Raw genomic sequence first — 26,892 nt, forward strand, 5'->3', positions numbered from 1 at the left:
ACTAACAAAAACCACATAATTATAACATATAGTTACAACAGTGCAAAGCAATACCGTAATTTGATAAGAACAGATCATGGCACAGTAAAAGTCTCAAAGTCTCTCAAGTCCCATCATCTCACGCAGACGGTAAACCTCCAGCGCCGCCAACTTGCCGGTGCAGCATCCCAGAAGCATCCAACCACAGTCCAACTCCAAGTCTGTCCAAAAAACTCCGAGCCTCCGACTACCTATTCAACACTGAGCACCTTCTCTGCCGAGCGCTTCGACCCCGGCCCCGGCAACAGGCGATATGCAAAGCCGAGGATTTGGGGCCTTCCCCTCCAGAGATTCTCGATGACACAGTAGCAGCGGCAGCGAAGCAGGCATTTCAGAAGTTTCTCCAGATGTTCCTCTGCGCTTCTCACGGCTGTCTCCATCAAATCCGGGTTGGGCACAGCCCCTAGTTACATATACGATATCATTCGGAACGGCCGCACACTGGGCAACAACATCTTCACAATCTCCATCGGTACAGGTGCACCACAAGGCGGTGTGTTTATCCCCCTTCTCTATTCGCGTTATACTTGTGGCTGTGTGGTTATGCGGAACTCCAATGCCACAGTTATGTTTGCTGACGACACCACTGTCGTTGGCTGAATCAAAGGCGGTGACAAATCACCATGTAGGAGAGTCTACTGAGTGCTGCCACAACAACAATCTCACTCAATGTCAGCAAGACCACAGAGCTAACTATTGACTTCAGGAGGAGGAAACTGGAGGTCCATGAGCCAGTCCTCATCGGGGATCAAAGGTGGAGAATGGCGCAGCTTTAAATTCTGTGGTGTAATTACAATTACAAAGAAAGCACAACAGCACCTCTACTTCCTTAGAGGGTTGCAAAGATTCAGATTGACATCTAAAATTCTGATAAACTTGTATAGATGTGTGCGGGAGACTGGTTGCACCACAACCTGGTATGAAAACACCAATGCCCTTGAATGGAAAATCCTACAAAAATATTTCGTACGGCCCAGTCCATTATGGGTAAAGACTTCCCTACCATTGAGCACATCTACAATGAGCACTGTCGCCAGAAAGCAGCGTCCATCATCAGGGACCCCCAACACCCAGACAGTACTGTAGTGTATTTGATATTTAAGTAATATTGCAAATTGTTTTATGAAGCAGTCTTTTTGTTTACATAATGAATTGCGGATCATATGTAAGAGAACCTAAATTGCATACGTCATAATGCTACCATGTGATACGTGCATGCCTTAAAGAACAAACTTAAGACTCGTATCTCTCGCCTCTCTTGGTTTCCTTTGATTTAGTTTAATGTTTTGAAAATATAAAACGAGTTAAATTTAAAAAAAAACAGGAAACAGTATTCATGGGTTCATACCCAGTGAATACTGGGTGATAATAAATACAGCAGAAAGATTGAGTTTGATGACCCAATGGGTAACTGGCTCATGTATACTGAGTTAATTGAATAATATTTTGAAGCAAATGAAATGGCCAATGAGAAATGAGTACCAATTTTGCTGAATGCATTGGGTTTAAAGGCATACAGTTTGCTTCAAAGTTTAACTGCTCCAACCAAACCAGCAGAAATGAGCTTTGCCAATATGAAAGTTATTCAGGAGCATTTAGAGCTGAAACCATTGATTGCAGAATCTTAAACGCATCTCCCCCATTTCACGTACATCTGCTCTCACTCCATCCTCCCACCACCCCACTAGGAATAGGGTTCCCCTGGTCCTCACCTACCACCCCACCAGCCTCCGGCTCCAGCATGTTGTTCTCCGTGGCTTCCGCCACCTCCAACGGGATCCCACCACTAAGCACATCTTTCCCTCTCCCCCCCCCTGCATTCCGTAGGGATCGCTCCCTACACAACTCCCTCGTCCATTCGTTCCCCCCATCCTTCCCCACTGATCTCCCTCCTGGCACTTGTCCGTGTAAGCGGAGTGGGTGCTACACATGCCCTTGCACTTCCTCCCTTGCCACCATTCAGGGCCCCAAACAGTCCTTCCAGGTGAGGCATCACTTCACCTGTGAGTCGACTGGGGTGATGTGCTGCGTCCGGTGCTCCCGATGTGGCCTTTTATATATTGGTGAGACCCGACGCAGACTGGTAGACCGCTTTGCTGGACATCTATGCTCTGTCCGCCGGAGAAAGCGGGATCTCCCAGTGGCCACACATTTTGGTTCCACATCCCATTCCCATTCTGACATGTCTATCCACGGCCTCCTCTACTGTAAAGATGAAGCCGCACTCAGGTTGGAGGAACAGCGCCTTATATTCCGTCTGGGTAGCCTCCAACCTGATGGCGTGAACATTAACTTCTCTAGCTTCCGCTAAGGCCCTGCCTCCCCCTCGTGCCCCATCTGTTGCTCATTTTTGTGCACACATTCTTTCTCTCACTCTCCTTTTTCTCCCTCTGTCCCTCTGAGTGTGCCTCTTGCCCATCCTCTGGGTCACCCCCCCCCTTGTCTTTCTTCCCGGACCTCCTGTCCCGTGATCCTCTCGTGTCCCCTTTTGCCTGTCACCTGTCCGGCTCTCGGCTCTATCCCTCCCCCTCCTGTCTTCTCCTATCATTTTGCATCTCCCCCTCCCCCTCCAGCTTTCAAATCCCTTACTCACTCTTCCTTCAGTTAGTCCTGACGAAGGGTCTCGGCCTGAAACGTCGACTGCACCTCTTCCTATAGATGCTGCTTGGCCTGCTGCATTCACCAGCAACTGATGTATGTTGCTTGAATTTCCAGCATCTGCAGAATTCCTGTTGATTGCAGAATGTTTTGGGTTTCATAAGTAGAATCAAAAAGAAGGGGAGTCCATTTCACCGTATGTGGCTGAATTAAAGAAACTGGGCATTGTCAGTTTGGTAATAGGGTTAATGATGCACTGAGAGATCATTCGGTCTGTGAAATCTTGCAAGAAAGCATTCAAAAACAACTAACTGAAGCACAAATTACACTCTAAAGAGCAGTGGAAATCGCTGTATCAAGGGAAAGAGCAGCCAGGGACACAATTGAGTTGTAGTCAGGAGTGAAAGTGAATGTGGACAAAATTACAATGTCTAAACAGAAACCAGCCTAGCAGAACAAATTGTGCAGAACAAATTGTGCTACTATCATGGCAGGGTGTAAATACAACAGACCAGTGTAGGTTTAAAGGTGAAACTTGCAGAAGATGGAACAAAGTAGGTCACGTACAAAGAGCATGTTGGGTAGACAAAAATAGATGGACTGCTCAGGGAAGAGAAAAATAAGTTGCAGTTTCAAAAACAGCACTAAACTGCATGGTAATGATGAAAAATCTGATAATGATAGTGAGACTGGACTGGGTACTCCTGAGATTTATAATGTGAAAACTAGTAACAGACAAGCAATGTGGCTGATAGCAATAGTGAATGGTAGATTAATTAAAATGGAATTGGACATTGGCTGTTTCAAAATCATTTTCTGAAATGACTGAATGACATTTCAAAGATACTAAACTGAAGCCTGCAGATATCCAAATAAGAACTTATACTGGAGAAAAGATAACATCTATGGGAATGACATTTCTGACAGTGAAATACAACAATCACCTAGCCACGTTAGGCTTGTATGTGATTTTAAAAACGGGAGGGCCAGTATTGTGGGGGCATGAATGACTGAGACAACTACAACTTGATTGGAGATCCAGCCACTAATTTTGCATGCCACATCCCCCCCAATAAAGTCAGCTGGAAGTGAGTTAAGAAAGCGACTGTATGATGCCACAATTGTCTCCATGCTGAACACCATGATCTGTTGCCCAACAGATTTTAGTGCCAACCTCTGTGACTCTGGTTGAAAAGCATATTGGACCAAGGAGGGACCATACTCTCAGAGGAATTCTGGAGGTGTTGAAAGCAGTGGTCTGACTACAGTTTTTGTAGGCAACGTATCTTGGGAAAGATATGGCTCTGTTTACGTTAATCAGGCAGTTACCTGTGAAATGTGGCTTGGTTTTAAGCTGGAAGAGAGTTTAAGGAGCTTTGGGAAAGTTGCAAACATTTGGCTTTTGTGAGTATAAAGAAACAGCATCCACTCTACATGAACATCAAGTGGGAGACAAGAAGTTGTTTGTAAAAGTAGATGCAAAGACCCAAAGCCTAGCTGGATGAATGGAAGGCCAAAAAGAAAGGAGCCAATGGAGATCAAAAGCAGAGGATTTATCAGATGTGGATGAGGAAACCAAGAGGAGAGACCAGATTGTAAAGGGAGCAATAGAAGGATTATTCAGAATACTCCAGTGAACTAAATGTACCTTCCCAAGATCAAGATGCACAAACTAGAAGAAGAAAAGGAGAAAGGTGTCCAGGGCTGTCAGAACCACTTCCTGCAGTCCCAGAGTCGACTGCTACAACCACCATGGAGGAGGCCCCAGAACCTGAGATTGTTTCACAGCCACAAGTCTCCCCTGCCAAGCCCACTCGAACTCGCATGCTCTGATAGGATGGAATATTTTTTATTGTCCAGTACTGTGCAAATGTCTTGGGCACCCTAGCTATACATCTGCCTAAGACTTTTGCACAGTACTGTATTTGTCAACGCGGAGCAGAGAGCCAGTTTATAAATCTGGCGGGAGCAAAGGACGTTGGGAATGGTGAGGGTGGAGCACTGTGGGAGAGGTATGGGGCGGGTGGCAGAGAAGGAGTTGGAGGGGTGGGTTGATGCTGGTGCAGACAAAACCCAGCCCTGAGACACCAGGCAAGATCATTTAATTCCAAACAATTGGTTTATTGATCACTACAGAAGGTCTCTCAGGGGCTTCCCACTCCTTCCCCTCTCCCTGCCCCCTTCCCACAATAGAGACCCGTATCAGAATCAGGTTTATCATCCTATGTCATGAAATTTGTTCTTTTCTTGCAGATCAGTGCAGTGCAATACAAAGTTACTACAGTGCTGTGCAAAAGTCTCAGACACCCTTTCTATATATGTGCCTAGGAATATTGGACAGTATTGTGTGCTGCAATCCATCAGTGGGATGAAAAGTTAGCAACTGGACCAAATTCACATATAGTATAGGTGCTCTTTAAACTGCATTGTGAACACCTGTGGTGAAGACCGTGAACAGTTAGTAACTATACTAGATATATTACAGGATCTTGTAACCTTCTAAATGTACCTAAAACAAGAAGTACGAATAGTTAGTAAGGAGATTATTTTAGAAAGAGATCTTTTTCTCACTATGATCCATATTAATGCATCACATTGTGGAGGCGTAACTTTTTCAAAATGTGGGCATGGTGTTCATTCACGAGTCTTCTACTGCTGGTAGTGTCACTTTGCAGATCTTTCGGAGCTTAAAGTTGGGTTGCGAGCGGAACGTTTGAATATCTCCAAGATCAGTTTTTCATAGATTCTATATCCGTGCCAATGATGGAAAGAGGCTCGAGTAATTATCCAAAATTATTACTTAGTTATCCAAAATTGTTGCACTTTACAACAGTGTCAATGGAATATTCAAATACCTGTATTATTACAAGCAAGAAGTTGACATAGCATATTCAGAAAATATGAAGCATAGACTTGTAGCTTAGTTTGGTGTGGTGAATGCTTTGAATGTTAGTGCTATGTTATGCATTTGGTAAAAATAGTACAGTTTATTAATTTCAAAACTGTTTATCATTTATCTCTAATAGTTTGAATTCTCAAAACAGTTATTCTCCATGTATGCAGTAATTACTGAAACTAAATCATGGATTTCATCTTAACATTTTGAAGCATTGTTGCTTGTAATTCTACATAAATCAGATTGCTTTGAACTGTGTAGAATTAATTATTTTGCATTTTTAACAAAGCTTATAAACCTATTAACACAGAGCTATGTAATATGTCCATATAAAAATCCTTGGTCAGCAATTTAAATTATTGGAGTTAATGTATTCAGTATAAGTGACTTGGTGCCTTCATTAAAGTACAATGAACAAAGGATTTTTCATAGAAATATTTTGAGCAATCTTGCGTTTAAAATCTGCATGGCAATTAAAAGTAGTGAGAAAAGAAATTGAACACCATTGAAATGTGCATGCATTTCCATTAATGAATACCACATCCATCACCATGGGTCACATTAACAGTGTTTCTTTTAATTTTCATAAATGTCGAAATGATTTGGACTGAAGTCTTTTCGGTTTGTGTAAATGCATTCAGAGTTCTTTGAACAATTGAGTGAAAGACAGTGACAATAATTTGAATCTTTTAGCACTTTCATCATAGCAAAACATTCCAAGGTGCTTTGCAGGAGCATTATCAAGCACAGTTTGATACTAAGCTACAAAGACATTAAGGAAGATGGAAATGTGTAACTGTAGTTTTAAATTGTTTTGTTGCTTTTTGTGTTCTGTGCTCTGACGAGCATTGTGGGCTTGCTATTTTGGTGGCAGAATTTGTGGTTATACTTGCAGAGTGCTCCCAGTTCATACTTGGATGTGTTGGTTGTTGACACAAATGAAGCATTTCACTATATTTTATAGACAATAGGTGCAGGAGTAGGCCATTCGGCCCTTTGAGCCAGCACCACCATTCACTGTGATCATGGCTGATCATCCAAAATCAGTATCCAGTTCCTGCCTTATCCCCATAACCTTTGATTCCGCTATCTTTAAGAGCTCTATCCATCTCTTTTTTGAAAGCATCCAGAGACTTGGCCTCCACAGCCTTCTGGGGCAGAGCATTCCATATATCCACCACTCTCTGGGTGAAAAAGTTTTTCGTCAACTCCATTTTAAACAGTCTACCCCTTATTCTTAAACTGTGGCCTTTGGTTCTGGACTCACCCATCAGCGGGAACATGCTTCCTGCCTCCAGCGTGTCCAATCCCTTAATAATCTTATATGTTTCAATAAGATTCCCTCTCAGCCTTCTAAATTCCAGAGTATACAAGCCCATTCGCTCCAATATTTCAACATATGACAGTCCCGCCATCCCAGAAATTAACCTTGTGAACCTACACTGCACTCCCTCAATAGCAAGAATGTCCTTCCTCAGGTTTGGAGACCAAAACTGCACACAGTACTCCAGGTATGGTCTCACCAGGGCCCTGTACAACTGCAGAAGGACCTCTTTGCTCTTATACTCAATTCCCCTTGTTTTGAAGGCCAGCACGCCATTAGGTTTCTTCACTGCCTGCTGTACTTGCATGCTTGCTTTCAGTGACTGATGTACAAGAACATCTAGATCTCGTTGTACTTCCCCTTTTCCTAACTTGACTCCATTTAGATAATCTGCCTTCCTGTTCTTACCACAAGTGGATAACCTCACATTTATCCACATTAAACTGCATCTGCCCACTCACCCAGCCTGTCCGTCACCCTGCATTCTCATAACATCCTCCTCACATTTCACATTGCCACCCAGCTTTGTGTCATGGGCAAATTTGCTAATGTTACTTTTAATTCCCTCATCTAAATCATCAATATATATTGTAAACAGCTGCAGTCCCAGCACTGAACCCTGTGGTACCCCACTGGTCACTGCCTGCCATTCCGAAAGGGACCCATTAATCGCTACTCTTTGTTTTCTGTCAGCCAGCCAATTTTCAATCCATGTCAGTACTCTGCCTCCAATACCATGTGCCCTAATTTTGCCCACTAATCTCCTATGTGGGACTTTATCAAAGGCTTTCTGAGAGTCCAGATACACTACATTCACTGGCTCTCCCTTGTCCATTTTCATAGTTACATCCTCAAAAAAAAAAAAAATTCCAGAAGATTAGTCAAGCACGATTTCCCCTTCGTAAATCCATGCTGACTCAGATCGATCCTGTTACTGCTATCCAGATGTGTCGTAATTTCATCTTTTATAATTGACTCCAGCATCTTTCCCACCACCAACGTCAAGCTAACCGGTCTAAAATTCCCTGTTTTCTCTCTTCCTTCCTTCTTGAAGAGAGGGACAACATCAGCCACCCTCCAATCCACAGGAACTGATCCTGAATCTATAGAACATTGGAAAATGATTAGCAATGCATCCACGATTTCTAAGGTCACCTCCTTAAGTACCCAAGGATGCAGACCATCAGTCCTGGGGACTTATCAGCCTTCAGACCCAACAGTCTATCCAACACCATTTCCTGCCTAAAATAAATTTCCTTCAGTTCATCCATTACCCTAGGTCCTTTGGCCACTATCATATCTGGGAGATTGTTTGTGTCTTCCCTAGTGAAGACAGATCCGAAGTACCTGTTCAACTTATCTGCCATTTCCTTGTTCCCCATAATAAATTCACCCACTTCTGTCTTCAAGGGCCCAGTTTTGGTCTTAACTATTTTTTTCCTTTTCACATACCTAAAGAAGCTTTTACTATCCTCCTTTATATTCTTGGCTAGTTTACCTTTGTACCTCATTTTTTCTCCGTGTATTGCCTTTTTAGTTACCTTCTGTTGCTCTTTAAAAGTTTCCCAATCCTCCGGCTTCCCACTCGTCTTTGCTATGTTATACTTCTCTTTTATTTTTATACGATCCATTACTTCTCTTGTCAGCCACGGCCTCCCCTTACTCCCCTTAGGATCTTTCTTCCTCTTTGGAATGAACTGATCCTGCTCCAGTACAGATGACAAATTTGAACCTTGTACTGTATCCTGAAGTTGGTAAGAATGTGTCCTCAGTTAGAAGAGGAATATTTAATATGCTGTACAGTTGGTGAACAGATGTCATCAGTGGGGCCTGATTTAAGGAGGAGTGATTTTCTTCAAGCTCTTGGTGGTGACCAGAGCTGGAAGAGGTGAGAAAATATATTTCCAGTTTTGTTTTTGTTTCCTTGTGCAGTCGTCTTGCTCTTGATCCTGAGCATCTGCCTAAGGGAAAAACTTGCTTCCATTCTAGTCTTGTGTTCTGATTGATTATGCCAATTACACACTCCTCCATAGTTGGGGCTGGTTTCGTGAGTGGGTAATTAGTGAGGTAGCAGTATGTTCCTTCTCCCATTTAGTAAGTCACAGAATCGTAGAGTGCTAGTCCATGTCAAACTATTATTCTGCCTAGTCCCATCGACCTGCACCTGGACTAGAGCCCTCTGTACTCTCCCATCCATATACTTGTACAAACTTAAATGTTGAAATCATACCTGCATCCGCCAATTCCACTGGAGGCTCGTTCCACACTCTCACCACCTTCTGAGTGGAAAAAGTTCCTCCTTGTGTTGCCCTTAACCCTTCCCCTTTTGCCCTTAACCCTTCCCCTTTTGCCCTTAACCCTTCCCCTTTTGCCCTTAACCCTTCCCCTTTTGCCCTTAACCCTTCCCCTTTTGCCCTTAACCCTTCCCCTTTTGCCCTTAACCCTTCCCCTTTTGCCCTTAACCCTTCTCCTTTTGCCCTTAACCCTTCCCCTTTTGCCCTTAACCCTTCCCCTTTTGCCCTTAACCCTTCCCCTTTTGCCCTTAACCCTTCCCCTTTTGCCCTTAACCCTTCCCCTTTTGCCCTTAACCCTTCCCCTTTCGCCCTTAACTCATGACCTCTAGTAGTCTCACCTAATGGTCAGTGGAAAAAGGCATTTTTGCATTGACTGTTTACACCATTCATAATTCCGGGCACTATTTTATCTATGTGCCCCTGAACTATGAACTAGAGGGTTTGAGTGCTATGCCATATGCTCCCCCTCATTGTCAGCAACCATGGGTCAGTGGGACTGCTAAGCTTTCTTATGAGGAGATTTTGAGAACAAGTTGTGAAATTTCCCCTCTATCCCCTGGCAATCTTTTCCTGTGGCAGAGCGTGGAATGAAGTCTTCACTGGCAGCGAAGGAGGATTCCAAAAGAATAATTAGAGCAGAAATCTTTTGGGCTCCTTCTACACCCCCCACCCCACTCAGATCTCTTCCTGAAGCATTTCCTTGTTGCTGGGATCCATTCTCCAAATTCCCAGGTGGCAGTGACCTGCCTCACGACCTTAGCAGCTGATCAGAATCTTTCAGGTGTATCATCGCAATCTTGTACGATGTAAAATCTGTTGCTTTGCATTGGCAGTGGAGTGCAAAGATGTAAATTGTGTACGTAAAAGGAGTAATGAGATCAGTGTTCATGGACCATTCATAAATCTGACTCTGGGAAAGAAGCTGTTCCTGGATTGTTGAGTGTGGGTCTTGAGGCTCCTGTACCTCCACCCATACAGTAGTAAGAGGACATGTCCTGGATGGTGAGAGTCCTTAATGAAGGATGCCACCTTCTTGAGGGACTGCCTCTTGAAGATATTCTTGATGAAGAGGGCTCTGCTCATGGTGGAGCTGACTGAGTCAGTTTTTTCTTACTGGAGTCTTGGCTATTTTGGCAAGAAGTCAGAAGGATGCAAACTAATAATGCACATGAATTAAAATTGGTTCAGGTTCTTTCCATAAAGAATCAGATTTCTGATATTTTCTTTCTGTAGCATTTGACTGGAATGTTCCTGGCAACGTCATTCCTGACGGTGTCGGAGAATTTTTAGCATCAGTAAAGACACTGGGCTGAGAACAACTGTCAATTGTATTGAATTTATAAGCTGCTTGATCTCTTTAGACATTGATTTAATGTCTATGCTATTTGTAACAAAGTTAGTGAAGGTAACAAAATCTGCCTTTACTGCACTCTTAAGTATTCCATTATTTTAACATTCTATATAAAAATTTCCAACCTGTTGATGGTACTTGCTGATCAATGACAAAGAATCAATTCATTCAAAAAAAAAAATTACCAACTGTTCAGTCTGTCTTCACTACTCAGTTAATATTCCAACAACCAGGTACTTCGTTTTGCACACATTTAAAAGTAATCTGTGCAAGTCTATGGATTTTGACATTGAATAATGTTAGTTGAAAAACAATGGTGGTTAATCAATATGACTAACCGATATGAACATAACAGTAACTCTTGGTTATGCAGGATTAAACCTATTCAGATTTGATTTTCTCAAGAATCCTTTGGGATACAGTTAGTGAGTATCATGACCATGCAAATTGCTCTGTAGATATCATCGCTCATTATGGGACCTTGCATTGAACCAATCAAAATATTGAAATGATAACACCATTAGAAATGGGAGCATGCGTAGACGATATGGTCCGCCATTCAGAAAGATCCTAGCTGATCTGATCTTTGTCTTAGCACCACTCTCCTGCCTTTTCCCATAATTCCTAACATCCTTGGAGACCAAGAGCCTAGAATGGATTCACTGATATATCTTCCTCAGCTCTCTGGAGTAGAGAATTACAAAGGTTTAAAAAAAATCTTCTTGTCTGTTTTAAATGGGCATGGGGATCTGAATGTGTATGTCATAGAAATGGAAAAGGCATGGCAGAAGTGAGCCATAAATTGTGATCCTTCAAATATTTGCTCCCATTGGATTTGAAAGTTTTAAAAAAAAAAGGATGACCATTCAAAAAAGTTGAGAAAATTATAAACTAGCACAAAGCAATCACTGGAACATTTGGAATTCATTATTTATCACTGATAACAGGACATGAAAATTCATATTATCAATCGGGTGAGTCAGCAAGATTTTGTGAAAGGAATGTCATATTTTACCTGTCTAATACATTTTTGAAGCTAGATCTATTTGAACAGATAGGAAAAAGTTGAGAATTTAATATATTTGGATTATAAAAAGACATTTTGATAAGTTATTGCATAAACAATTGTTATATATAAATTTGCAGGATTAAAGTTAGTATAGAAGTGTGTATGGATAGAGGACTTGGTAAAAGTTTAAAAACAGATTAGAAATGTACAAGCTCTGTTCTGGTAAGAGGGCTGGTATTGGTGAAATGTAAAAGATTATTGCTAGGATCTTGGCTACCTACAATATACATTTGTGACGGATGAAGGAATTGTTTGTAATGTAGCTATCTCTGGTGATGATACAAAATTAGAAAGTAAACTATATAGTTTATAAAGGAACATTGGATTAAATGATTGGTCAGGAAGATTGAAAATGAAGAAAAATGAAGGCATACAAGGAAGAACATTAAAAAAAATGGTTTAATATCTTAGTATTAGTGCTCATGGGAATATAGATCTCCTTAAACCCAAAACACAGGAAATTAATAACTCAGCAAGCAACTGCAAAGGCAAATCGCTTGTGCACATTAATTTCAAAGAAGTGAAATAAGAGTTTGAAATCTTACCACATTTATTGGCTTAAATGAGACCATGCTGTATGCAGTTTTGGTCCCCTTATCCAAGAAAGATATAATTGTTTAGAGGTAGTGGAGTGAAAGTTTGCCAAGTTATTTCCTGGGATGAGAGGCTTCTTTTATAAGGAGAGTTTTGCAAGTGTGGTCCTGAAGTTTAGATGAATTAGACATGTATCCATTCTAAACGTGCATGCTGAGGGGCTCTCTTGCGTGCTGATGAATGGAAGCCGACCTGCCTGAACTTGTCTGACCCCAAGGACTCTGGTGCTGTAAACCTTCTTTGCATAGGAGTGGTTTAAGAAACTATGTCAGTTCCTTTACCTTTCCCAGATTCCTTTAACAAATCCCACCCTGCACTTTGAAGCTTGTTGGCTACGTCCCCTCCTGATCTGCTGGCCTAGGCCACCCTTGCTTTAGCTATTAAAATTCCAGCCCAACTTTCCCTACAACTATTGGTTACTAGTTGAATGCCCCCCACCTCCAGCCACTGACTCTCCTCTCCTGTCTGCCATCAAGCCCTCAATGTTTCTCAGCCACTAGTCACCCTCATCCTCTACTGATCCCTAACTGCCTTTGTTTCCATACCTAGTGACTTTTTACAGCTGTCCTCCCTCTGATCCTGTGCTGAATACCAGAAACGCAAAGAGCAAAATTCCACTGAGTGGATACTTGGAATAGAAAACTATTGTTATGAGAAGATAGAGATGTATTCATTAGAGCAGAGAAATCTAGGTGGAAACTTAATTGGTTTCTAAAAGTGTGAAGGTTTTTGATGAGTGAATCAGGCTGGGTGAGTCATGGCAAGTACTTATCTTTTCAAAATTACTTTTAAGTGTGAGAGGAGATAAACAAGCACCAATTTCTTTCTACAGAAGTTTATCCGAATTTGGAACTTTTAACTATGGGAGCAGTTAATGCATCAGTTGCTAAAGAAAAAGTGGAAGTGAAGCAGAGATTAACATCATATAGAAAGAGAACTGGTTACTGGAATGAACTTTAAATTGTTCTGAGAAAGAGCCATCACACACTGGACTGAATGGTCTTATCTTGTTTCTTTCTATTGTGGAACTTTTTTCCCCTTGTGTTAAACTGCTCAAGGGGAAATAAAAGCAGAGTTCACCTTAATATAATTGGAGCAATAAACAATGTTGTTTCTCATTAGGTAAGAAATATTCTATGATTAATACGGTAATTGTTTAAATGACAATAATGCCATAGTAAATTAGCTGCTACTTGCAGACTTGGACCAACCTTGCATTGCACTATGCCATCAGCATCTTAATGTTTTGCATGATAAAAGGTGCTGAATTTGTTAATAAATTGGCAAAATTACCTCTTCATGCTGGAGAGAACTCCAATGCAAGGGATACCTATTATTGAAAGTAGTGAAAGTAAGTATCTGCACACGAGTTTTAGTTCTGTCAGGGAAAGCCATCCAAATACTGCCATTGAACAATACAGTGGAATTAGATTTAGATTGCTAGTGTGGAAAGTGGAATGACTGCTGGTAATTTGTACTTTCCACTTCTCAATATTTTCTATCTCTATAATCCCTTGAGACCAAAAATTTTTCTTTTTGAGATCTTTGTCCTCTTCTATTTCTGGCCTTGGAAACTTTGCTGATCTTTAACCACTCACAATTGGAAAGTGTACCATCAACTGAATAGATTCTTAAGTTCTGCAATTTCCTTCACTTCCTTTGAAATCCTTAACATTGGTCCTTGACCAAGCTTTTAGTTGCCTATCCTAATATCTTTGTGTAGAAAAGGAGAGAAATTGCCTTTAAACTCACGAGACAGCATAGGCCATCAACTTTTTGCTGTTGATGTTTCTGTAGCAGGAAATTTCTTTTTTTATGAGGTCGAGTTCCTAGCCGATGCCCAACCCAGCACGGATAGAAAGCGTGCACGGGAGCTGGCTGGATTCAAATTTGGGATCTTCCGCCCTGAAGTCCAGCGCTGATGCCATATGCCACCAACTGTCCAAATATCTTTGTGAACTTGGTGCTAAGTATTTTGGTTTATTGCTGCTGGGTCTTCAAGTTGAGGGAGCTGTTGCTTTCCAGACAAAACTTTTCTCTTTCCATAATCCAGAGCAAAAGTGATAACAAGTGCACAAAGTCCAAATAACAGCCACTTTTTTTTTCCGTTGGCATTGTTGACCATCACACAAATGAAAATCTAGCACTGTATGGTACTGGGGTTTAAGGTGTAAGGATGGAGGCAGAGCCAACATAAAGATTTTCACGATTAAAACCACTAGGCAAGGTCAAAGAGTGGGAAATAAAGATCTGGAAAATAGCATTTTATGTAAATAAATGCGAAGGCCTCAAAGATGAGACAAAAAGAAGGCACAGCTTCACACCATAAACTGTCGTCGAAATCTCTCTAAATGTAGATCCAGGGCCAAGACTTTCAGATCTTGATTCTGAGCCAGACTGGGTGCAATTTTAATTTTTATTGATTTCACTTGCCCATTGCATCAATCAGCCAAGTTCTCAATGACTCTCAAAGGAATTAAATTTGTCTTTCCTTCAAAAATTCATCATACAAGCCTGGATTTTGGGAAGTGATTAGAGTTTAAATATATTGCATGTGGCTTCATTTTACCTTGGCACATCGGAATGCATGTGAACGTTCATCTCCGGAAAAGCAGATTATCATTTCCAAAATAATAGCCTATTAAGAATGATCTCACAGGAGCTTTAAACTTCAACTCAATGCATACCAGTTCCTTAGACTTCCTATAGTTTAGCAGTGAAATCAAGAGCATAGAAGTGGCTGAAGAGCTGACAGGCAAAGCTCTCCCGAATTACCGAAGTCTCTTACTTTCTTTAATGACTCTGTAGAAGGATTTGCTCACTGACATTTTAGTGGGAGATGGGTAAATACTTTGAACAAACTTCTAAAAGTTAGTTAGTGAGATAAATATTCCCAATGGGTTCTTAATTTCCAATAAAGTGCATTGCAAAATGCTCAGACTAATGTACACGAGGAACTAAACAGAATATGCAAACACTTAAAAAGTATATGAAAGTTCAATAGTACTAATCTACTGATCTTTCATTGAGGGTGGGCATTGAGGAAGAGTAATGTGATGCTCTACTCTATTTCATGAATTGTTCAGAACAAACTGTAAACCATTTTCTGACATCCTTTATGAAGGCTATGTGTCCAAAACATGGATCTAACTTCCCCTCTCAAGCATTCTGTGGTGGTGTGATCCCACATGCTTTTTCTCAATCTATTTCAATTGATAACTAACACCACATAGATGTCCATGCCTACCCACCCCACAAATATATTTTGATATGCTTGAAAAGTCTCAAAACCCATTCGATCCATGAAATAGTACTCTTGGTGGTGTGTTTTGTGTTCCTGGCAGACTGTGTACTGTTAGCTGGCTCTTTTTGATGGGTATCATTGTACAAACCATGATCTTCTGTGATTTTTTTTCAATAATCCTAACATCTGCATCTTTCATAAACCTGTATAATGGTTATTTGAGCGACTTTATGATCCCCTTAAATGCAGCTTTGATTTGTGAACAACTCGGGGTATCCGTGATGGAATGGTCTGTTATGATATTAAATGCCAATGCTAGCTGCCAGCAGAAGAATATGGACAGAGAGGCTTGGTGTACTGGAAGCTGAGATGGTGTTCGGAATGGCGTAAGGGAGCAGTTCGAAGGAGTTGAAATGATGCCTATATCAGTCAGTGGATGATTCTGTCACTATGTATGTTTTCCCTGAATTGAGAGGGTCATTACTAAATCTACAAATATAGAGCCACACCTCTGAGAATCATTTCTTGGGCTAACTTTAACCATACCTAGACTTCACTGGCAGACTTCATTCCATTAGCAGAGCATAGTACACCCCGCTGGCCATATGTGTACTGTGTTTGCACAGCCCATAATGTGGTGCATTTATCAAATGTCACATTTTGCCATGTCCTTTAAAATAGTTGAAATCATCATATCTGCTCAACCTGATGTTCAGGAAACATGGGCATAATATGCTGATGCACTGTCCGGGTTAAAACCAACTATGAAATGTACTGAAGACGCTGATGTTTCTGCGTGCTCCTAAACCTCTCCATAATCCCCGTTTCCAAAGGTCAGCACATTAAAATTCAGCCCATGTATTCAAATCAGTGAGAAAATCAGGAGAATATTTTGCTCCTTGGCTGCTTGTTAATATTTGGTGCTGTTTCCCAGGGTCTGAATCTTGTCCAGGAAAATAAATTAAGCTAAGCTTAATTTCTGGTGCTGAAAATGTTTGAAGAAAGGCAAAAGGACCTCAAGGTAAAGGCCAGTTTGAAGTTTAATCACTGATCTGGTGATCTGACAGAAGAAATTGATTGATTATTACTGAATTGCCGCCTTAAGATTGAACCACTTGTATCTCCATTTTGATCTCCTTGCTACATAGAGTAAAAAAACAACTGTACTATCAGGCAATGTGCTCATGGGAATTATGAAAACATTGGAAGGTTGATTTAAGGGTTCTGCTATCGAAAGGTAACTGATGAAACAGTGCTGAAGTCTAGACGTGAGAATTTTTCTTGCAATTACATTAGGCAAGATATTGTGTTTGAAGAAGCTGTGGAGACCAAATATGGGAGGGGAAGTCATATGTCTATGGCCACTACTGAAGCAGTGAAAGTAATTGGGTTGTCTTGGTAAATCTATGTTTAGGAACCACATTGCTTAATTAGGTGTCAAGAAAAATTCCCATAAAGTCATTATTTCATTTCATAAAAATTACACCTGTTCCTCTATTGATTAAATTGCCCTTTTAATCTGAAGGTTGAGCTATTTTCATACTTTAAAAAAAAATAACACAACTATTAAATGTTTTCAAATGAAACAATATATTGCTTTCCTGTGAAGTTTGCATGGAAAGAAGGAGTACCCTAGATATCACTGAGAATGGATGTGATATATAATGGTCTAACAGAAAAATCTGCAATTTACCTCATCTCTGTACCAACCATGATGCCAAATTAAACCAAAAATTATCTGCCTGAACATGATCCATATCTCAATATACTGTATTTTCATGTGCCTGTCAAAATGCCTGATAAATGCCACTATCCCCTCTGCTTTCACTACTAACCCTGGAAGCTCATTCCAGCTATCTACCACTCAATTCTCCAGATTTCAATATTTCTACCCTGGAATAAAACAACTATCTACCTTTGCCTCTCAGGATTCTCCTTGACCTCCAACACTCCAGCAAAATCAATCCACGATTGTCCAACATCTCTTTATAGCTAATACACTCTAATTTAGGCAACATCCTAGTGAATATCTATTTTCACGTCCTTCCAGTATTGGGGCAACCAGGATAATACTTCAAATATGGACTAACCAACACTTTCTACAGCTGCAACATGACCCGCCAGCTCTTACACTGGGTGCTCCAACCAATAAAAGCAAGTATGCCATACACTGTCTTACTGTCCCCATGATCCATACCCTACTGTAATACTGTTTTGTGTATCACATCCATTCTCAATGATATCCAGGGTACTTCCTCTTTCCAAGCAAATTTCATAGCAAAGAAATGTTTATTTTTAATTTTAAAACAATTTTAATGGTTGTTATATTTTTATCAAAATAGCTTAACTTTCTACATGAAACGTTTTGGGAGCAATGGCCTTGGACCCTGAGATCCCTTTTTACATGAATGCTCCTCAGAGTCCTGCTGGTTACTGCACACCTTCCCCTTGTATTTGACACTTGAAATGCAACACTGGACTTGTCTACACTAAGCTCTGTTATAAGAATCACACCTTGTAATAATGGTCAGGGAGGCACAGAGAGAATCTGTAATTACTGACAATTATCTTTACTGTCTCAATAGAAAAACAACGATATACCTGTGTGCACACCTAAGTTTTCCTGATTTTTCCATGAACTGTCAAAGAATAGGAAAGATATTACCAGTTGAAAAGGAATCTTTGTTGCTGCTCACATATTCCTTATAATCCCTTCCATGAATCTCCACGTCTGTGGAGTACCTCACATCCATGATGGTAAATCTCCTGCAGAGTTATTGCTGCCGGCACACTTGAAGCATCAGCTTTTATATTCATTTCTTACTAATTCCAATATTGCATTTCAGTGTCATTGGCTACAGGTCATGTATCTGACCTTTTACACATTTTGTATTGGCTGTGCTCCAAGCCAGCATTCATTTATTGAGCTTTTCCCAACAAGTGACAGTCAGTAATTTATGGCTCTTTGCTCTCAATCAGCAACCAGCTTGAATCACGCATGGCAAATACAGACCGCAACAGTCAAAAACCTACATGTTATACCCAACCAAAGCACATTACTTATTGGGAAATGATCCCTAGTCCAGCAGATTAACTGGAGCATAATTGTGTCGACTTTAAAACACTCGTCAAGCCAAGTGACTTAAGCTCACAAAATGGAGAGCACAGTCTCTTCATAAAATGGCAGCCTCCATCTCCTTCCTCAGGGCAAGAACAAAGACAATTAGTCAGTCTGCTTCCACTGTCCTTGGTTCATTCAAATTCACTGGTAGATGGTAGTTTGTTTTTCTGACCAACAGTGACATCTGCCATTTCTCTGACCACATCCTCAACTGATCTGCACTCAGTAGCCACTTTATTGGGCACCTCCTGCACCAAATTGGCCACTGAGTGTGTTTGTGGTCTTCTGCTGCTATAGCCCATCCACTTCAAAGTTAGTTGTGTTGTGCATTCAGAAACGCTCTTCTGCACACCCTTGTTGTAGTACGTGGTTATCTGAGTTACTGTCACCTTCCTGTCAGCTTGGATTAGCCTGGCCTTTCTCCTCTGTCCTCTTTCATTAACGAGGTGTTTTTGCCCAAAGAACTGCCATTCACTGGATGTCTCTTTTTTTTCACAGCATTCTCTGTAAAATCTAGAGACTGTGAAAATCCTAGGAGATCAGCAGTTTCAGAGATGATCGAATCATCCTGTCTGCACCAACATAAACCCATGATCAAGGTCACTTAGATGACAATTATTCCCCTATTCTGACGTTTGGTCTGAACAACAACTGAACCTCTTGACCATGTCTGCATGCTTTTATGCAGAGTTGCTGCCAGGTGATTGGCTGATTAGATGTTTGCATCAATGAGCATGTGTACAGGTGTATCTAATAAAGTGGCCATTTTATATCCACATTTAGGTTAGACTGATGAGGAAACATTGAGAATTCACCAGTACAGAAGGAGGCTGTTCAGCCTGTTGAGATTGCATCAACTTTATCAAAGTACCTTTTATTCGTAGCACTCAACTACACTGACAGTGCTGCTAAAAATTACTTTTACAAACTTTCTGCCAAAAACAATTAAATCTACACCCAAAATATAATGACATTTTAAAAATAATGCAATGTGATTCAATTAATCAAGATTGGGGAAAAAATCATTAAAAAAAACTCCTGCAATCTTATTTTGCTGCAGGGTCAAACCGTCAGCCAGCTTATGACCGTGCTAATGGGATATGGATATTGGCATTATGTTTTTGCAACAGGGCATTTTGTTTTTCTATGCATGTTCATGGCAGCTTGTCAATGTTGCTTTTGCTTGTGTTGAAGAGTAAAAACAGTGCATCTTGTATTGTTTGGAATTCAAATATTTTTAATGTCTCTGTTATTTTGTATCAGATGTCATATTCTCCTTCCTCTTTTCCCGAAGGCATTGACTAAATCTGATGTAGATTCAAAGGTGTTTGCAATTAATGTACTGCTGTTATGGCCATTTTTCAAGCATGGGATTACATTGTCATTGTTAATAGTTCAGTTAACCATAATTATGTCACAACTGAGATCCATTTTGTCTACACATAGTCATCTTCTAGTGCAGTACTGTTGGATGATAAATGATGCCAGGAAAGCTGGGGCCAATTATATTGGGATTTCCAAACAATCAAGTCAATCCTAATTTGTATGACTTCTATCACACTGAACATTATACTTACCCAAAAAAAAAACATCTGCTCCAGAATCTACAGACTCTGATCCCACGGGTTTTAACCCTGTCAGGAATACCAAAACCACAGTAGCATACATTGAAGATTGTAGCACCTGTCTACCATAGGAGACCTCTTGTGTACCTTGTCTATTTCAGACCTGCCATGCAGATTCCACTAGAATTGTAAGTAAAGGAAGCTTAATACTTTTAGCTAACTTTCATGGTTCCAAGTTATTTTCTGAGACTGCACAGTATCTCGATCTGTTTCTTTCCCTGTGTAACCACTTCCACTGTCTTGCGGGCAATCAACTTAATCTGACTTTTTTTTGCCAAATTGCAGTTTTCCATGGGACACTGTCTAAAATTTAATGCTAATACTTCACACTTAACCTGGTCAAATTCATCAGATTAACCCACTGTCAAAAAAGGATGTAGGCCAAAAGGCAGATAACTATACACCAGTTAGTTTAGCATCTGTAGTTGGGACAATGCTTGTAGCTATCATTAAAGAAGAAACAGTGAGGCGCCGGGGGAAAAATGTATCCATCAGGAAAACACAGCAGGGAATCAGCAAAGGAAGGTACAGTTTGACAAATTTACTAGAGTTCTTTGAGGATATAACTAGCTCAGTGGATTGAGGGGAACAGATGGACATTACTTGGATTTCCAGAAGGCTTTTGATAAGGTGCCACATAAAAGACTTATCCATAAGATAACGATGCATAGAGTTGGGGTGATCTAATAGCATGGATAGAGAATTGGTTAACCAATAGAAAGCAGAGTTGGGATACATGGGTGTTTCTCTGGTTGGCAGTGAGTGGTGTATTGCAGGGCTTGGTGCTGGGCCTGCAACGGTTCCAGATATTCATTAACGATCTGGAAGAGGGGATCAAGTGCAGTGTATCTAAGTTTATTGATGACTCAAAATTGAGTAGAAAAGCAAATTGTGCAGGGGATACTGAGAGTCTGCAGAGACATATAGGTTAAGTGAGTGGGAAAGGGTCTGGCAGCTGGAGTAAAATGTTGGTAAATGCGAGGTCATCCACCTTGGAAGGAAAAAATAAAAGATCAGATCATTATTTAAAAGGTAAAAAATTGCAGTATGCTGCTGCGCAGAAGGACTTGGGAGTGTTTGTGCATGAATTACAAAAGGTTGGTTTGCAGGTGCAGCAGGCTGTCAAGAGGGCAAATGAAATGTTGGCCTTCATTACTAGAGGGATTGAGTGTAAGAGCAGGGAGTTATGCTGCAACTGTATAGGGTACTGGTGAAGCTGCATCTGGAGTACTGCATGCAGTTCTGGTCTCTTTCCTTGAAGGATATACTGGCTTTGGTTGTGGTGCAGAGAAGGTTCACCAGGTTGATTCCAGAGATGGGGGGGATTAGACTATGAGGAGAGATTAAGTCACCTGGGACAGTACTTTGCTGGAATTCAGAAAAATGAGAGGAGATGAGATCTTATAGAAACACACAAAATTATAAAAGGATAGATAAGATGGAGGCAGGAAAGTTGTTTCCACTGGTAGGTGAGACTAGAACTAGGGGACATAGCCTCAAGATTCATGGAAGTAAATTTAGGATGGAGATGAGGAGGAACTGCTTCTCCCAAAGAGTGGTGAATCTGTGGCATTCTCTGCCCAATGAAGCAGTGGAGGCTACCTCAGTAAATATACTTAAGGTAAGTTGGATAGATTTTTGCATGGTCGGGGAATTGAGGGTTATGGGGAAAAGGCAGGTAGGTGGAGATGAGTCCATAGTCAGATCAGCCATGATCTTATTGAATGGTGGAGCAGGCTCAATGAGCCAGATGGCCTACTCCTCCTGTTTATGTTATGTTATAACATTGCTTATATGAGATACAGTGAGGTTCCATGCTCACAAGACCATCAGGAGCTCTTAGAATTGGTTGGGAGTAGCAGGAATCAGCTGCATGCCAAATTCTGGATGTTACACCAAGTTGCCATTAGGTTTGTAGAGTGACCCTAGTGGAGCTCATAGTTTTCCAGCATCTGCAGTGTCTGTGTCCGATGAATTTCAAGGTTTACTTTAAGTTGCAAAGGGGTTGACTTAATTTCTCAATTCTGTCTAGCCCTTGTGAATGTTGATGCTTTTTTTTAAACAGAGGGGCACAGGAATCAGCAAAGTTGTAATTTTTTTTTGCCCCCTCAATGATTTGGCACTTCTGATAGCTGACACAAACTCCAATTCACTCCACCTCTTCCTTTTATAGTTGTAATTCCATGAAATTTTCATATTTCCACCTGCACATTTATTCCAACTCAGTGAACACATACTACTTCATGCTGGTGTTGAATGCTGCAATTTTCTTCCTGCTCTTAATACCTTTCAGTATTACATTTGATCTCTGATTGCACTGGCAAAAGCAATGGAATTGTAAATATTGATGCTTATTTTCAATTTTAACATGATCTCTATTTGGTGCACTTATCCAAAGCATGTTCTTGCATTGGAAATTATACACATTACCGATGAATTTAATAAAAACTTAAATTTTATGTGATAAGTTAATACAATTAAAACTTAAGGGAATTGGACGTGATCTGCATCATGTAGAATAAAAATGTCTGAACTTGTATGTAACTGTGCTTAACCTTGGGTGTGCATGAATAATTGTTAATTGATTAGAATGACACCTTACTTTTCACCATGGGATATTCTTGGGTATTTGCAGATTACAATTTTTATTTGGTGTTTATTTTTTTGCTGATGGTAAAGCCATCTCCTTTCCTTTTCCAGCCACCCTGGGTACATTAGATTTCAGTTTGCTGTACGACCAAGAAAACAATGCTCTCCATTGCTCAATAAATAAAGCCAAGGTACGTAAACTTAGAACATTGCACAAAACAGAAAATCTGTTTGTAGGTGTCACTATCCTTTGATTTGGTTTTAAATTTTCTAATGCATGCATATTAATCATTTATTCTCACAATGTATGACAGACAATTAAGTTAAAGCTGTCTAATTTAGTAGATATTATACTGATTGTGAGAGATTTAACAATTTGACAGAATAGAATTTACGCATCCTGTTCTGCCTAATCTAAAGATTTGTATCAGTCTTAATATCAGAATTATTTCTAATACTAATTAGTTCCATCTCCTTGGCTGCCTTCTCCTTGATAAACAACTAAATATTTCAGTTCAGCTTCCTTCCAAGAAATAATTCATCAGCAAAACCAATATCATATCCAAAGCTTTCACTCAAACCTCAAAAGTTGCAGTATCATCTCCAGGTTGGACTTCTCTAGTGTTCTCCTTGGTCCTCCCTGATTCCCATTTCCATAAACTCCTGATTATCCAGAATCCATCTTGGGTACTGGCTTACAAAGTACCTGGGACATCTTCAAAGAGCGGTGTCTCAGAAAGGCAGTGTCTATTATTAAGGACCCCCAGCACCCAGGGCATGCCCTCTTCTCATTGCTACCATCAGGTAGGAGGTACAGAAGCCTGAAGGCACACACGCTGTGATTCAGAAACAGCTTCTTCCCTTCTGCCATCCGATTCCTAAATGGATATTGAACCTGTGAAAACTACCTCACTTTTTAAATGTATATTATTTCTGTTCTTGCATGATTTTAATCTGTTCAATATAAATATGCAATTATTTATTTATTCTAGATGATGTATTGCATTGAACTGCTGCTGCTAAATTAACAAATTTCATTGCACATGCCAGTGATAATAAACCTGATTCTGATTGTTTTGCATCACATTGACAACAGCAGCTAACTGAAATGATCCTATCCTTCCTAAATCCATTGTGCCTTGTAGAACTGACTTCAAGGTTCTTGGAGTCCCATTTTAATTTTGCAAATGGCCTCGTATGCTGTTCTTTTGAATGTATTACTTTAATATTTGTCCTGACTTTAAAATTTTTTTCTGAGTTTCGATGACTAATCTAGATTACTTTCCAACAGACACAAAATGCTGGAGGAATTCAGCAGGCCAGGCAGCATCTATAGAAAAGAGTGAATAATCACCATTTCAGGCTGAGACCCTTCATCGGTCCTGATGAAAGGTCTCAGCCCGAAACGTTGACTGTTTACTCTTTTCCATAGATGCTACCTGGCCTGCTGAGTTCCTTGAGCATTTTGTATGTGTTGTTTGGATTTCCAGCATCTGCAGATTTTCTTGTGTTCTGCATTACACTCCCTGACTTCCAACCACTCAGATGGTAAAGCTGGACTTGTCACACTCCCTTTTCCCCAAACCAGAGTTGGGTAGCCCAATCATCAAGCCTCTTTCCTCCCAAGTGAAGAGTTGCAGGGAAGCTTGCCTTCAGCTAAACTATTTTGATTGAATTTATTCCAGTATGGTACAAGGAAATATTTAATAGTTCAATGAAATTTATTATGTCAATGTGGGATGTGGGAAATATTTTACTAGATTTTATATATTATATACATACACACTGTAGATTGATCCCCATAAATTCAACACTCATCGTCCCATAAAATAGATAAAATTTATCTTTCAATTTTTGTCTCTGCTGTTCATCATCCTAACTTATCACTGTACTTGATATCGACCAGTTATCCCCCACCATCACTGTCACCATCACCTAATGCTGTGAGACATTTCTCTATGTAGATGTACTTCACTACCCAGCAAAGCAATGAAAGGACAATACTCTTTGAAATGTATAAACCTCGCATTTAGTCAATTTTCTATTTTAAAAAAAAATTAATTTACCTTTTATTGCAATGGACTGAATAAAAGCTATTCCAATTCTACAAGTCCGAGTCCGCAGAGATTACGAAATTAGATTTGGTGGATGCTCAATATGTGGGGAGAGAATCTTGAAAGGAATCAATTGAGATATAGTACTAATAACTTTGTTATTAAGATATTGTATTAAATGTGGAAGTGAAAAACGTACTTTTAATAATAGCAATCCGAAGTAAAAGGCTGTTTTGAAGTAGAATAGAGAACTCTTGGTCATAAATTTTCAGTGTAACCAAAAGACCCTTGCTTGTCTGTCTTGATGTTGCTCAGCAACATCCTCTTCAGTAAAATTTTTATGCTTCTTTTAATCAAACAGTCTGACAAGAATCTGATCAATATTTCAGAAGAGTGGGAAACTCTGACATGCATCAGTGAATTTTTCCATGACCTTTCTCCATTAAATCAAAACAAGGGTCATGAATTCAAGATGCTGTAATTCCATGTTCCAGGTCTGCAAATCGGGAAGATATTGAATTGTAACTTTCAAGCATTTGTTATTGTCGAGTCTGCATCATTTTCAAAATAATGAATTATAATTACAGTAAATGTTCCAGCCATTAAACCTAAATCAACACTTCACAATAAAATCTGGTTTTTGTGAGAATGTTACAATGGAATCAAGAACTACTGAGTATTGTGTGGAGAGTTGTGCTCTTATTTTTCTCTGCAAAAAAAATCTTTTTGTCACAGATGGATAACAATATTTGCAATTGTTGTACTTTTATTTCCCTTTAGCACCTCAAGATTATAAATTTCACTCAGCAAAATGAATGTCAACAATCATTCAAAAATATGCTATATTGAATTTTTATTTCGTGAGTAGTTGATGCACCCTGACACAAATGTAAAACTGACTTTGGCATCCAACTTCTGTTCTCTTTCTGTTTCTGGTCAGAATGTTTTGCTTTCTGGGAGCTGTTACAATTTTGTTTGAAACAGTCAGTAGTGGTAATGAAAAGGAAGGCAACACTGGATTGGATCCAGATCAAAGCTACAGGCCCAGACTAAAACTGATGCTGGGGAAAACACCTAAAACTTGTCTTTGCCTTATTCTGAGAATAGATCGTGAATTAAACCAAAGTCCAAGAATGGAGGTTGGCTATTCAGACTATCGCCAGAGGGCTTTGGGGTAAATCTTCAGTGCAACTTTCCTTCGCTCTCTGCACCTCTCTGTTTCGCCCCACACTCACTACCATAAATTCCACAGGGGCTGGAGTCAGAGTTGAACATCCATTAACTGTCGTCCTAAATGCTAGCATGAGTTTAAACTTGATACTTTGGGGATGATGGGATTCACGACATTTCTAGCGAAGACTTTTCTTATTCCTTCCTGGTCCAAAATGACATGATCTTTATTCATACGCTCTCTGATTATTGCAAATTGAATCACGTGAGATTGAAAGCTGCTAGTTTTCCATTGCACTGCTCACATCCTCAGTTACCAGACTCTTTGCACAACCTTGCACCCACCCACCCCCATCCTGTAAGTTAAAGTATCTCAGAGCCTGGTTCATAGGGAAATACTTGGTTCCATAAAAATAAACTCTTCAAATCAGTGGAATACTCCAAGTGTGATGAATGTCTAACTCGGATCCCTTAATATTCAGCTGTAGATTGCTGCAACTTTCCAAAAAATGGCACTCAGGGCACCAGTTTCTTTTGTGCCAATCGACAAAAAGTTGAAAATTTTTAAAGGATTTGAAGAAGAAAATCTAAATAAGAACATTCTTTTTGAGTTCTATGGTCTTGAAATACTTTCACGCAACTCAGAAGAAAATGCTATGAATTTGGAAATCCGTCACTATCCCGACCTCTAGGTATCTTGGAGCTCGTTGCAAAGTTTGATTCCTGACTCTTCAGTGGGATTATACTATCCTTTCTCTGTAATAAAATTTCTCTCAAAATAGCATCAACCATCATTCAACATGCAGCATTTGTCTCCAGTTTGAGTTTCAACTCCACTGGTCTGAAACATCACTATGCTTGCTTATCGAATAACTGAGTATTTAACCACTTCCTTTCCCCTGAAGGGTCAAACATCATTTGTCT

The 26,892-nt window shown here is 40.1% G+C and overlaps 1 protein-coding gene across 1 annotated transcript in view; it reads left to right on the forward strand.

Annotated features, from left to right (window-relative positions):
• Positions 1-26,892, forward strand: part of LOC134336815 (double C2-like domain-containing protein beta) — a 300,546-nt gene that overhangs the window by 32,432 nt on the left and 241,222 nt on the right. The window contains exon 2 of the mRNA XM_063031310.1: positions 22,856-22,935. Coding sequence (XP_062887380.1) covers positions 22,856-22,935 — 80 coding nt within the window. The remainder of the gene's footprint in view (positions 1-22,855; positions 22,936-26,892) is intronic.

Source organism: Mobula hypostoma, chromosome 23, assembly GCF_963921235.1.
Source record: "Mobula hypostoma chromosome 23, sMobHyp1.1, whole genome shotgun sequence".
Lineage (NCBI taxonomy): Eukaryota > Metazoa > Chordata > Chondrichthyes > Myliobatiformes > Myliobatidae > Mobula > Mobula hypostoma.